Source organism: Harmonia axyridis, chromosome 4 (genome assembly GCF_914767665.1).
Source record: "Harmonia axyridis chromosome 4, icHarAxyr1.1, whole genome shotgun sequence".
Lineage (NCBI taxonomy): Eukaryota > Metazoa > Arthropoda > Insecta > Coleoptera > Coccinellidae > Harmonia > Harmonia axyridis.
In genome coordinates, this window is record NC_059504.1 from 43,795,885 (window position 1) to 43,810,741 (window position 14,857).

At 34.8% G+C, this 14,857-nt stretch overlaps 1 protein-coding gene across 1 annotated transcript in view; it reads left to right on the forward strand.

The window, feature by feature from the left end:
* LOC123678534 (histone deacetylase 4) overlaps window positions 1-14,857 on the forward strand; it is a 40,107-nt gene that overhangs the window by 19,196 nt on the left and 6,054 nt on the right. Inside the window, exon 2 of the mRNA XM_045615607.1 lies at window positions 11,438-11,505. Within this exon, the coding sequence (XP_045471563.1) occupies window positions 11,438-11,505 (68 nt within the window). The remainder of the gene's footprint in view (window positions 1-11,437; window positions 11,506-14,857) is intronic.

Genomic DNA, 14,857 nt, shown 5'->3' on the forward strand with positions numbered 1-14,857 from the left:
TGATTAACATACAAAACCCCTAGCAGTTCACCAATAATTTAATAAATACACTTCCAAACAAATAACATAAGTTCGAATCAAAGGTATAAAGTTTTGATTGAAATTAGAACGAAATTTTATGACAACATTTGGTATGAAAAAAAAATTTTTACGTTCCCCATTCATTGTAGTTTGCAAACCATTTATCTGAGATCTACCACATCTTGCTCATCTGCAAAGCTAAAGGTAGGTATAGAGGTATCCGTTCCAAGTATTTCTATACCTTCACACTTTCGCATCCATCAGGAACTAGGAGTGCCACTCATACCAGAATTACTTTGAATAGGGTGGGAGAGTTCGAACATCCTTGCAGTAGGCTTGTAGATGTTTTGAAACTTTTCCCTAGCTTGTTATTCAATTTAACTAATCTTTGTGTCTTCATCTTCATTACTTTTTGATCATCCGGTTCGTTTATTATTGATGTTCATTTCCTTCCATATTCCGTTCTTTCCACTCTCCTTTTTTTTTATGATTCCACATGCATAATTTTTTTTTATATGGACTATTTGTTTTCTCTTATGCCTTTTTTCGTTTCCTTTGTCATATTATCCAACATTCTATTATTTCTGAGTTGCCAATGCTACCTCCCTAATACTGCACAAGATTTCATGTGTGTATACATATGTATATTGTCCTGATATATTTATTTTATCGCCTCGTTCTGTATGGATCTATCACAAATCATAAATGGTATCTGATCTCGTTAATCAACCACTTGTAAAAAATTATTTTTGCAACATATCAGAATGTGGTAATTTCTACCACAGTCTCGTTTCACTTTTAAATACATCTTGGATTCTGAGAGAAGAATCCCCTTTTCAATAATAATAACCGTATTTTTGTTGCGAAATAATCGATATAAGAAATCATGCGACTTATTGGTTGTGACCAGGTGATCATATGGATATCCTTGTGCTCGTAAAACCCATTAGTAATAAGAATGTTATTTCGATGCCACTCCAGCAATGTAGGATTGATTCCATCAATCATCTCAGATTCATTTCCCTTCTTCTTTGTTTCGCTCATCATCAGTATATCGACTTTGGAATGCTGTATGTTCTCCTGTATGATCTCTTTCGCCTATTCCTGTACATCCCATGGTCCAAACTGCATCTATAGTTGCTGTTAAGGAAATAGAAATTTGTAATACACCATTAATTATTGAGTGTTCTTACCCCGATGTTACTCCTTTTATCTAATTAAATTTTATTTGTTATTTAGAGAAACAAATGATACATTAATGGAAATAAAGTACACATATAGTAGTCTCGTGAATACTTAAGTCATCAATTTTGTGTTTTAATAGGATGAGAACAGACAACAAAGAATGGTGATTCATCATATTTTTATCTATAATTCTAAATCCCTTGATCTAAGCTAATAATATCATTTTGAGATTTCAATAACAACTTAATTGCTATGTTTCATTGATGATGTCAACTAATTCCAATGATACCTGGTAATTATATGGTTGTTCGCACTTATAAAGTTTTATAACAATTCGCATGAAAACACATCAATCGAAAAAATGACAAATGTTTAGGGCTAAAATGATACAAATGAATCGAGGATTACTTGAAATTATTGTCCTTCTTGTTAGGAGAAATTAATAAATAGTTTGTAATGTTATTGATAAATTTGAGATAATCCGATAAGAAATGCTTGCAAACTTTTGACAAATATAGGCAATATTGAAGATACGTATCTTTTACGCAAGCAATGTGCGTACCGAAGAGAATCTTGATACTGTAGCACCCTTAGACTATATATCATCACTTAGACTGCAGAAAGACTGTTAAAAAACTAAGATACTCATCATTTATTTAGTATAAGGTAGCACCGTGTTGAAGAAGACACCGAAATGTCGATACATCGCCAATCTCAAATTGTTGTCTTTTGTCCTTCGACTACGTTGAAAATTTACGTAAGGCTCTTGGCTTAGGTGACTATAAAACACAGCTTGTGCAAGAATTAAAGCCAAATGACTGTCGTTTACGTCGCATTTTTACTGATTGGGCTAATTTGAAACTGACCGAAAAAGAGCATTTTCACCGAAGAATTGTGTTTAGTGATGAAGCTCATTTCTGGTTGAATGGCTCTGCCAATAAGAAAAATTGCTATATATGGAGCAAAAACATTCTTCATGGCATTAACGAATCACCAATACATCCTATAAAATTGACTGTTTGGTGCGGTTTACCCGCTGGTGGCATCATCGGTCCTTATTCTTTTCAAAATGAGCAAGGAGTTAGTTTTTGTTCCCAAAAATTAATCAGCTAAATGTCACCGACATTTGTTTTCAATTAATTTATTACAATATCAATTTGGTGACAACTTTATTTCCAGAAGTGATCCTATCAACTAGCCTTCTCGTTCGTACTACTTAACGCCTCTCGATTACTTTTTATATGGATCATTCAGACATTGGTTTATGCCGACAAACCAGCAACTCCGAATCCATTGCGTCTTCTGGTGTTCCCCAGGGATCTATATTTGGCCCACTTCTATTCATAGTCTTCATAAGTGATATTTGTTCACATTTGTTTTCCCAAACTTTGCTTTATGTTGATGATTGCAAGTTGTTCCGTCGAATTCAGTGTGGTGATGATTGCTGGGATCTCCAGGGTGACATAGATAGGCTTAATAATTGGTGTTGCAAAACTTGCTTACTCTTAACATTCGGAAATGTAATATGGTTTCCTTCAGCCGTAAGAAATCAATAGTAGAGTTTCCATATAACGTAGATGGTCACGTTCTCAACAGTGTCGTTCAGTATAGAGATCTTGGCGTTCTGTTCGATCAGAAACTTAGCTTCACGTACCATGTGCGATCTATTGTTTCGAGTGGCTTCAAGACTCTAGGTTTCATCATGAGAAATTCAGGATGGTTCCGGGATACAGGGACATATTTTGTTCGATTCAATGCGCTTATGAGGTCAAAGTTTGATCATGGATGAGTAGTCTGGAGCCCTGGGTATAATGTAGTACACATCAGAGGCTTAGAAAATATACAGAGGCGATTCTTGAATTACGTTAGTTTTAGACTCGATGGTTTTATCCAAACCGTGGTGTACCACAATGATCAGTTGTTGAGTAGATTCCAAGTTGATTCTTTAGAGCGGAGTCGTACCTACTTAAGTATACTATTTCTTAGAAATATATTTCACTCGTTAATCGACTGTCCCTAATTGCTATCACTAGTTGATCTTCATGTTTCTAGACTGCCTGTACGCAGCCCAACTACATTTTATCTACCTTTTCCACGCTCTAACGTCCTTCTTTTTTGTCCTTTGTATCGTATATGTCATGACTACATGACCATCCAGGATATTGTTGATATTTTTCATTGTAATCAGTCTGATATAAGTAGGGCTGTTCTGGGATCACGGCTTCACTGTGGGTAGTAGCTTTTTTCTCAATGAGTTTGTTTTCGGTTTCATTATGTTCCTTGTTTTCGTGTATAACGTTTAAGTTTCATTTCTTGTATATTTATTTTCCCATTCTGTAATCGGCCTAGGCTGTAAAATGGTGTAAGTATCGAATAAAGAAAATAAATTCTTGAAACATTGGAAGCCAATATTCAAGCCACCTTTGACGCCATACAACCAGATATATTTTAAAAGTAGATAAAAATTGAACTGATCGAATGGACTCTGTAAGTCGTAGCTGCGGCGGACATTTACCAGAAATCATATCTAAAAAAATGAATGCCATGAAATAATCTACCAGATTATGATAATAAGAACTTCATTCCAACAATACAAGGTGATTCACTGCGATGGCCGATTAGACGTTTATGGAAAACTAATCATAATTTTGTGCTGAAAATTTGCTTGTTGGGGTTCGAGACAAAATATTCCTCCCTAAAATATTTATATAGCTTTTTTGATGAAAATTGCAGCAAAACTCAATAGTTCATGAGTTAATGGAATTCTTATGAAAAAAATGGTGGCGACGAGTACTCAAAATTTTTTAAATATTCCTGCAGAAATTTCTTTTTCAAAAAAGCCCTTTTATTTTTGATTCTGCAAATACGTAGTATTATAAGACTGTTTGCAGTATGGATGAGGAATGTACAGGGTGTTTATAATAAGATCATGAACTTGTAACCCTCAACATTGTCAAATTAGAAACTATATTTTTTATTATTTCAGTACTTTAAGGGTTTTCGAGGAAGAACTTTAAGTGAGGAAAAACTGCCATTCCTAACTGTATGGAGTAGTCTGTGTTTTCCGGAAATCACAGATAGAAACTAAAATTCGATATTTGGATAACTAAATTTGACATTTCATGAATTATAACTGATATTTCGTTCGGATTATTGAGAAATCCATAAACCAATACAATTTTTAATTATAAATAATTCATTACAATCCTCGAAATGTAAAATTCATTTATCCAAACATCGAATTTTAGTTTCTTTTTGTGTTTTCCGTGAGGCACAGACTACTCCACACAATTAGGTTTTTCCTAATTCAAAATTCTTCCTCGATAACACTTAAAGTATTCATTTCAGGTAAAGGGTTTGCTCAAGTAACCCCTACCTACTCTTTTTGTACCTAGAATCGACTGAAATGATACAAAATATAGGTTCTAATTTGAAAATCTTGAGTTTTGATGAATTTGAGTTGTCCAAGTTCATGATCTTCTGATAAACACCCTGTACATTTTTTGTCCAAATCGCGAACAGGTTTATAATACTGCGTATTTGCAGAATCGAAAAAGATGGAGGTGTTTTCGGAAAATACTTTTTCTCCAGAAATATTTAAAGAAATGTGAGTCCTAATAGTCACCATTTTTTCATAAGAATCCAATTAATTCATGAACCGTTGAGTTTTTACCCAAGGTATGGTGAATTGCTGAATTTTCATCAAAAAAGCTATCTAATGATGCAATAATATACTGGGTGTGCCATTTGAAATAAGGAAGTAGTAATCTGTTTCTGGTATTACCGGAAGTGGTAGAAATCTGAAAGTGTTTTAGGGAGAAAGATCATTGTCTCAAACCCAAACATGCAAATTTTCAGCACAAAATTGTGATCAGTTTTCTTAAACTCCTAATAGGCCATCGCGGTGAATTTCTGTATTGTATTATTTTATTTTTTTGTTGTTGTTAATGGTATCGACTACTACGGTGATTAGCCTTGTGAAAAGATAAGTATATGGACACATCCGCAAACAAATTCATAAACACAGTGTATAAGAAAAACATGACTAGAATAAAGAGTGTATAAATAAATATAAATAATATGACTAAAATAGAAGGTGTATAAGCATGACTGGAATGAGAACATTTGAATATGACTAGAATTGAAAGCAAACAAAATAAAATCATACGAGCATATCAACAATATGAAGCTATCATATTTTTCCCATGAAATGTGTCTTCTCTAAGAATTTTATTGTATTGTGTTATTATTTGCAGTTCTCAAGTTCTTAAAAAACACCCATTAGAATAACCATCATTTAATTTCGATTGGAATGAGTTTCCATCAAGTGAAGACCAAGTCAATCCAATCAATGATTGCCCTTGAATTGTTACGAATACGATTAGAGACAATACCTAAAGTTTGTTATTACGCAAAACGGCGAATCAAAACTTCGTTTCAGGATGTAGCTGAGGTCCGCCTCATTCATTTTTCAAACGTTATTCCTTACCAAATAACCGTATCGTCAGATCATGCGGTTGTAAAATAAGATAAGTAGTTCAAAACAGAAGAAACGTATATAAATCTAGGCCTACGCATGGCGGAGGCATTCATTGAATATTATCATTTTGACCACAGTTTATTTTCGTAGCGTTTATTTTTAGCTCTCATTAACGAATTCATGCATGGTCGATAAGTGTCGTTATTCTTATCGAATTGGATTGTTTATTTTTATCGCGCACGATATCGATCGTTTAGAATTTTCTCATAAAAAATGGATCCATTCTGAAACTTTCCTTATGTTTGGAAAGTTCAACCACTGGGAATAGTATGTAATGATGAACGAACAATTATTAAACCCCAGAATTATTGTTCCAGAAATATTTATTATTTATTCTTACGAATTACAGGGTCTTTCAAATTGAGTTTTCAAAAGTACGCGTCTCCTATAGTTCACTTCAAACCTTGCATACACCTATACTAAAAAGTGTAGTGAAAAAAATTCATTATTTTTGCATGAAAATCAAAGCTTCAATTATCATAGTTAGAATGGTCTGATTCAGGTCAAATATACGCAGTTTTTGTTCGATAAACTGCGAAATTTTCACTATTTTTCTAGTGAATTTCGACAATTTCATTGTTTTGTTGAAACGTGTATACTTCCATTTTCCATGGCGTAGTTTTACTTGTCTAAGGTCAAAATATGACAGCTTCAAATATTAGACGAAAAGCCAAAGTTGTTCAGGTTGGTTCTAAAAAGAAATTTTGCCAATGAAATTTGCTGCCAACAAGGGTGCCAATCATATCAAATGGGATAAAATTAAAAAGTTAAGGGTGTTACATGTTGTGCGGACGCACAGGCCGACAGACAGACATACACAAAATCAAAGTTGCTCAGGATGGTCAGAATTGAATTTTGCTACTGAAAATTTTCTAAATCAAAGACCAACATTTTTGGATGTATAAAAACCTCTCAACCAAGCTCCCGGAGCTTCTGGCAATTCACTATCGATGTGTATGCCATGGCGTTGTTCTCCTCTCCTATTGTCCGAAGCTGGCCGCTTCTGGGCGATTGCTTCCTTCAGACGGTCCAATTGTTGACAGTACAGTTCCGAGTTAACAGTTGTCCGTAGGGGACCAGCTCACAGTAGGTAATTTCCTGCCAATCCCACCAAATACACAGCAAAACCTTCCTAGATTTCAATTCTAGCTAGGTCACCATTTCCGTCGGCTCAACGCGTTTCGACCACGACCGTTTTTGCTTGACGTTATCGTAAGTGATCCACATTTGTTACTACCCATATCAAATCGAATAAAATTTGAAGAAGTTAAGGTTGTTACAATGTTGCGCGGACACACAGGCCGACAGACAGAAATACACAAAAGGGTGGTCAGAAAATGAATTTTGCGATTAAAAATATCGAAATCAGAGACCAACATTCTTGTTCTTCTCGAAAGAGATCACAATTGCTTCGGTACGCTCGGAAGCAATAAATAATATCATTATTATTATTATCACGAAATTCCACCTAGACACGCAAGCCGAGCCAAATCAAGACTTCAAACGTCCGAAATTGAAATAATTCCCCCCTTTCTAGCCTTATTATTTTTTATTGTTTTCTGCGACACACGCAACAATAAAAAGTTTGTAGGTAGAGCGTTATTTGTTGTCTTTAGGCAATGACACCTGCCCAGAGATCGTGGGTGGCGGGATCGATTTTCTATAAATAGCACTGACCCGATTCAAGCTTCATTCTAAATATACCAATTCAATCACTCAGTTATTGGTACTCTGGGAATATACTCTTTAAATATAGCCCGCTCAACTCATCTTATGCATAGCTTTCCTCTTGGAATATTTTCCATTTTCATGATGGCATGCCACGTTTTGCGATGGCTTTTATATTTTCGGTTTGTTACGTGACTGGAATGAACGTGACTCTAGATAAAAATAAAGGAGTTATGCCTAGAAGGGTGCAGGAGGGTGGTTGGTTATTTTTAGCAAGTGGGTTGGTATCACTGTATCTGATGTTATTCCGGCGTGCAATGCCTGTGATTTATTGACAAGACCTGCTAGATTCACGGGTAATGGTTTCGTTCCCCTCATTGTTATGAAGGGTGTTTTTTTAGAGCTATAGAACTTTAAATTGCAATAAAACAACGATGGATTATTCGATTGACATGTATTTTATTTATCCGCAAGATAATCTTGTGGCATTACATTTTAAATATGATTTCTGGCATATGACCGCCACGGCTGGCTCGGATGTAGTCCAATCTGGACGTCCAATTTTCGATGACTTTTTCCAACATTTTTGGCCGTATATCGGCAATAACACGGCGAATGTTGTCTTCCAAATGGTCGAGGGTTTGTGGCTTATCCGCATAGACCAATGATTTTACATAGCCCCACAGAAAGTAGTCTAGCGGTGTTGAATCACAAGATCTTGATGAGCCAAACTGAAGTTACAGGCACTTCAATCAGTCAGATTTCTCCCTTTCACCTACCCTTATTTGATGTCGTTAAATCGAAAGTGACAATTCAAAAAGATAGGGAATTTTCCAAGGATTACAATGATGATATTTTTTCTTCAACTTCATATGAAACATTTTCGAGTAAAATTCATTTTTCTACTCGACGATAGCTATTACGCCCCCTAGCGGTAGAGGTATGAACTTCAAAACAATTTCCAGTGTGTTTTCTTGTACACTTTAGTGGTAAAATTTTTTACCACAAGTCTCTACGATAAGTGGATCCTGAGATATAGCCGCTTACCTCGCTTATTTGCCCACCCTGTACATAAATCGATGTCCCAAAGATACAAAAATCAATAAGAAATATATAGTTATCGATAACTGATCGAAATTTCATTTAACTCATAATTCTGAGAACTGCCAAAGAAATTGAATATACAGGTTTTTCCATTCGATTGTAGGTTTGCATCACAAAACGTGAGCTCTTGAAATTTCAAGGAGAAGGGATTTAGAACAAAAGTTTCTTTATTTATTATTGGATGGTAATGAACCAATATCAAGGAATTAAACATTTTTTGACTCTATATTATAGGGTGATGTTTAGAAATTTTGGGTCTTTTATACAGGGTCTTTCACGAGGAACCTCACCCATACTTATACGGGAAACTACTGAACGTATTTCATGAATTTTCAGCTATTTCTTTTCCCTTCACGCCAAAAAGATGAAATTTTCAGGAACTGTTATTTGAACCATGCTGTAGATTTTTCACCCCTTCTTGAAACCGACTTCAAGTTACTATTAGGAGAACCATGGCAAACTCTCGCAGTTATAACTAGAGAAGATGCTCAAAGTTTTGACCGTTAATTTCTAGACATTTATTTATACGTCTCAGGAATGCTTCGTGCGTTGCCCTTCTTATTTCATCGGGAGGAAGAGATCTGCAAAAGTGTTTAAAAACCAAATTGAGTTTCAAAACTATGAATCTAAAAATCTAAACAAACCTGAACGCATTTCTGACTCGTTCTATGCAGTCCTCTTTATCAGTCAGGGGAGTTGAGTAGACAATATTTTTTATCCTACCCCAAACATAATAGTCTAAAGGAGTTAAATCGGGAGAACCAAAATAATATTAAATTAATAGTAAACACAAAATGCTACTGAATAAAGAGGAATTTGGCAGATGTAATTAATGATATCTATCATTAAAAAAAAAGAATGTAAAACATGGTAAGTTTTTGCATATGGTTCATAAGGAATTATTTATTTATCACTGGAGAGAAAACCGATGGCCGATTAGTTGAAATAAAGAGGTTTCCGATACAAATTCGAATCAAAATTTGCCATCTATTTAGGAACAATCTGTAACTTTTTTCTCTTGCATATTAGGGTAGTAAAATCTAAAACATGGTTTAAGTAACAGTTCCTGAAAATTTCATCTTTTTGGCGTGAAGGGAAAAGAAATAGCTGTAAATTCAAAACGAAAAACAGTTTTTTGTGAATAACTCAGAAAATATCCACTTTAGGGCAAGGGTATGATGCATACACTCACATTATTTTTTAACGTAGATTCAATATCTGCCATAAAAAAATGGGGTTCTAATTTGAAAAAATTGATTTTTCACGATTTTGTCATACCTAACTTTGAAAGCGATTTTTTCACCCCCTGTATCATGAATCGCGATTTCAATTTTTAAAGTGGATACATCAATCTTACATCTTGAAAAATCCCAAAAATGAAAATTTTCCATCCAAAAACCTCGAAGTTATTCTTTTTTCAGCGGAGCTCTATTTTCAATTTTTTTTTCGAATTTTCCCTCTCAGAGAGAATTTTCCAACCAAAACTGAAAAATGTTACATCAAAATAACTTGAAATTTTCTAAGGAATCTATTTCTGCAATAAAAAAATTGTGTTCTAATTTGAAAAACGGAAGTTGACGTCATTTCCGGAAAAACCGGAGGTGCTCATGCCTTGAAAATATTTTAGATTTCATCAGCATCGTGAAATACTTATAAGTGCTGAATTTCATGAAAATACGTTCAGTAGTTTCCCGTATAAATATGGGTGAGGTTCCTCGTGAAAGACCCTGTATGATAGTTGTGATATTTGAAATATTTTGACTACGCCATATTTCAGCGCAATCAATCTGAACTGTCGCAATTTGTTATCTGCCTATGTTTATCAAATATTAGGTAGATATTCTCTAAAAATATCTTCCATGAATCTCTGAATTTACATTCCAAAAATAGCTCGACTAGTTCATTGGGAATCAATGGATTGTTTTGCTGAGAATAGAATATCAAACATCAGTTTTATCGAGAATGAAGTGTGTCTATTAACAGTTTTCATCTATACGCATTCAGTTCTGATGTTTTGTTTCTTCCCATTGTAATATTTCTCATTATTCAATTCGACCTTGCGGAAGTTGATCACTTCAGTTAATTATTCTTTTGAAAATCTATTTTTTCTTATCCTTATTCATCCTATCCTGATTCGGACATAAATGGCAATATATTATCCATACGATATGAATACGTTCAATATTGACGTGCCAATTTCAAATCCCATTAAAATGCAATGAATTCATAGAGAAAGTGAATAATAATTAAGCTAAAAACTACCGCTCTGGTCTTCAGTGAAATCAATATAAATGAGGCACGTGGTAATTCGAAATGCATGTTTTATTCATTGAATTATGTATCTGCATCGATGACAAAACAGAGAAATGATTTAGTATAACGTATTTTCCTTATATTTTTTGTCAAGACGAATGAAATGGTTCATTCGATTTAGCGAATACTAGATCCAGTGATTTTGAAGGCAGAAATCATATACCTAATCGAATTCGAAAATCTATCCCCAGAAATAATAAAATAACCATGAAATTACAAAAGTAAATCGATTTGATGATACTAAATACAATAATTTTCGAACAATTGATGTTAGGAACATTTCGAGCTGTATGAGGCCCTTCATGGAAAGAACGGCAATGATAGAAAGTTAGTGTTCAATTAATGTGATAATTCAAAAATTTTCAGAATCTCTGATGATATCATTATATTTGTCCCCTATTTATATCGGTTCTTAATGAATGTGAATTAGTTCATGAAATCTCATACGGCCTAATTGTTGTCTGATACCAATAAATCCAACAGAAAAGTTGTGCAAGATTATAAAGATTATTATGAAATCGAAAGTCATAATAAGATATCCCTAACTACCAATAACTATACTTATAGAATTCGTGTAAATTTTTTTGACGGTTTGCTTAATTCCAGGTCCAAGAACATGGATACAAGTACAGATGGCATTCCTAATAGCAACGATTTTCCTTTGAGAAAAACAGGTAAGAACGCATTATGCATTATGGAAATGTCAAAAAGTACTGGGAATAAATAAAACTAAAAATATGTATTCCTTATCTTAATTTATGTATTCCTTCTTAAGTAGAGAATTCTGAGATAAAAACAGTTACGCCAGTGGGTAATCATCAAAACTATAAAACCTCATAATAGAAATACTCAGACTCAGACTAGATTTCACTGTATATTATGTGTAGTAAAATGAAACCCTTTATTTTTCCATTATTTCGTACCACAAAAACTTTTTTGACAATATTGTGATTAGTTGACTCAGTTTAGTTCGAGCGCGCGTCGAAGATGGACACTAGCAAAAAGAGAAAATACACTATATTTTACAGTTTTTCTTCGATTAAGGCGAAAATGCAAGCCAGGTGGCTGAAAATGTGAATAAAGCCAATGGTCCTGATACTGTAATATCCGATGACCAGATTTTGATTTCGTCGACTTCGTTCCGGTAATTTCGATGTCAGAGATGCACCACGCACTGGAAGGCCAAATGTCGATGAAATCATGTATATTGTCAAGTCCAACCTTCATGTAAGCACTGTTTCGTTTGTCCAAGAGCTGAAGATTGTACAAAAACCCTTCGGAACCATTTGAATAAGGCTCAAGAAGAAGCTCGATGTATGGGTACCAAACGAGTCAATGCAAAAAACCTCATGAACCGAAATTCCATCTGCGAATCGCTGCTAAAGCGCTACAAAATCGACCCATTTTTGAAGCGGTTGGTGACTGGTTATAAAAAATGAATCAATTACGACAACGTCAAGCGAAAACGGACTTGGTCGAAAAGCGATGAGCCGGCGGAAACGGTGGCCAAGTTAGGATTAACAGGAAGGTTTTGCTGTGTGTTTGGTGGAATTTGCAAGGAATTATCCACTATGAGCTGCTACCCTAGGCCACAACTGTTGACTCGGAACTGAACTGTCAACAATTGGACTGTCTGAGCGAAGCAATCGCCCAGGACAACGACAGGCCAGACACATGGATAATGACTCGCCAGAAGCTCCAGGAGCTTGGTTGGGGGGTTCTTATGTATCTACCTTACATTCCGGACCAAGTGATTACCATCTGTTCCTATCCATGGTTCACCAGCAAAATGGGTTTGCTGGTGAAAAATTTGCTTCAACAGAGGCTTGTGAAAATCGACTGTCTCAATTTTTTTCCGAAAGGGACGAGGTCTTATGAGATAAGCATAATGATATTATCTTCAAAATGGCAACAAGTTATCGAACAAAACGGCACATATTCGACATGAATCGGATCATTCTGACTATGGTAATTAAATCCCTATTTTTCATGCAAAAATAATGGATATCTTTTTACTACACCTTATATTTTGATATCTTCTTTTTTGCTCTTATTGTCACTGAAATATTATTATTGTTCTTTTCGATAGTCTGCTTGAATTTTCCATGGTTTTGATGACGTTATCAACACGAAATTATGCACAATGTTTGAAATAGGTTCTCGAAATTGTTATTTCAGATCTAAATGCAATATTTCTCTCGAATATGTTGTTTGAACTAACAATCTTGAACCATATCCGAGCCTACCTCGAAAATTTTGGGTTTGTCTATCTTCCCGTTCGAGTATCGTCATATTTACGAACGGCCGGGCAGAATCGAATTTGTGGGCGAATTCATCATCAAAGATTCAAATCTTATCATTTTAAATCCTTTCGAAATCGAAATTTTAAAATTGCAGATATTTTGACGAAATAATCAAGCTGTCTCCTCTGGGAACAAGCGCTCGAAAAGTGAAACGATTAAAGTAGGAAAAGATCAGTAAATAAACCAATTCCATAGAACAAAACGGCCGATAACAATAAAAACAACACTCGATGAAAATATTCAACTCGAACAAAGCGAAAGACTACATTATATAGGTACTATAATACTTCAAAGTCTAAAGCAATTATACAACAGGTGGTTTTATTACCTGGAATTACCTCATGAACCTGTGTCAGATTCTTGGAATTGCCTACTTGAAATTCAACTATATTTTTGATTATAAACTGTTCAAAATACATCACATCGTCATAATTTGATTTCGTTCTATAATTAAACGTTCATCAAGGACGACAGTGGATAATCAATCGCACACATCAGTACAGAATTAAACATAGGATGTTTCCTTCTGTATCAGTAATAAACTAGGAGAGATTGAAATTCAAGAAAGAATTTAAGTATTCAATAATTAGAGTTCAGGTGATAGTAGTCCCATTGTCTATTATAAGAATGAATTCATTATATGAAAGAATTACTATTATTTACATTGACGCGAAGTTGGGAAATATTGCGCATTTGTTCATATATTTGACCATTCACATTTGCACTCAAAATAAACCCGGAGTTTTCCATCCTCCATGCTTCTTTAAAGCAATAAATCTGCTCCAAAATTGCCCAAAATCGTTGCAGATGACCGAAGGAAACAATGTGTATTTAAGTGTATCAGTTCAATTCAAAAAATTTGCAACAATTCACGGAATTTTTTTCAACTGATGTAATCCCACTAATTTCCTACAAGGTTTCCCATTGGAATATTCATAGAAAGGGGGCAATTATCAAAATTTTCCCGGCGGCATGCTCCTTATTTTCTGTGGAATGGCGTATAAGGTGTAGTAAAAACAATCATTATTTTTCTAATAGATGACTTTAATTATCTGTACCTCGTGTTGTAAAGGGTGTTTTTTTTAGAGCTATAGAACTTCAAATTGCAATAAAACAACGATGGATCATTCGATGGACATTTTATGTCTCCACAAGATAATCTTGTGGCATTACATTTTAAATATGATTTCTGGCTCGGATGTAGTCCAATCTGGACGTCCAATTTTCGATGACTTTTTCCAACATTTGTGGCCGTATATCGGCAATAACACGGCGAATGTTGTCTTCCAAATGGTCAAGGGTTTGTGGCTTAGAAACATGACTTTACATAGCCCCACAGAGAGTAGTCTAGCAGTGTTAAATCACAAGATCTTGGAGGCCAATTCACAGGTCCAAAACGTGAAATTAGGCGGTCACCAAACGTGTCTTTCAATAAATCCATTGTGGCACGAGCTGTGTGACATGTTGCGCCGTCTTGTTGGAACCACAGCTGCTGGACATCATGTTTGTTCAATTCAGGATTGAAAAAGTTAGTAATCATGGCTCTATATCGATCACCATTGACTGTAACGTTCTGGCCATCATCGTTTTTGAAGAAGTACGGACCAATGATTCCACCAGCCCATAAAGCGCACCAAACAGTCAGTTTTTCTGGATGTAACGGTGTTTCGACATACACTTGAGGATTAGCTTCACTCCAAATGCGGCAGTTTTGTTTGTTGAC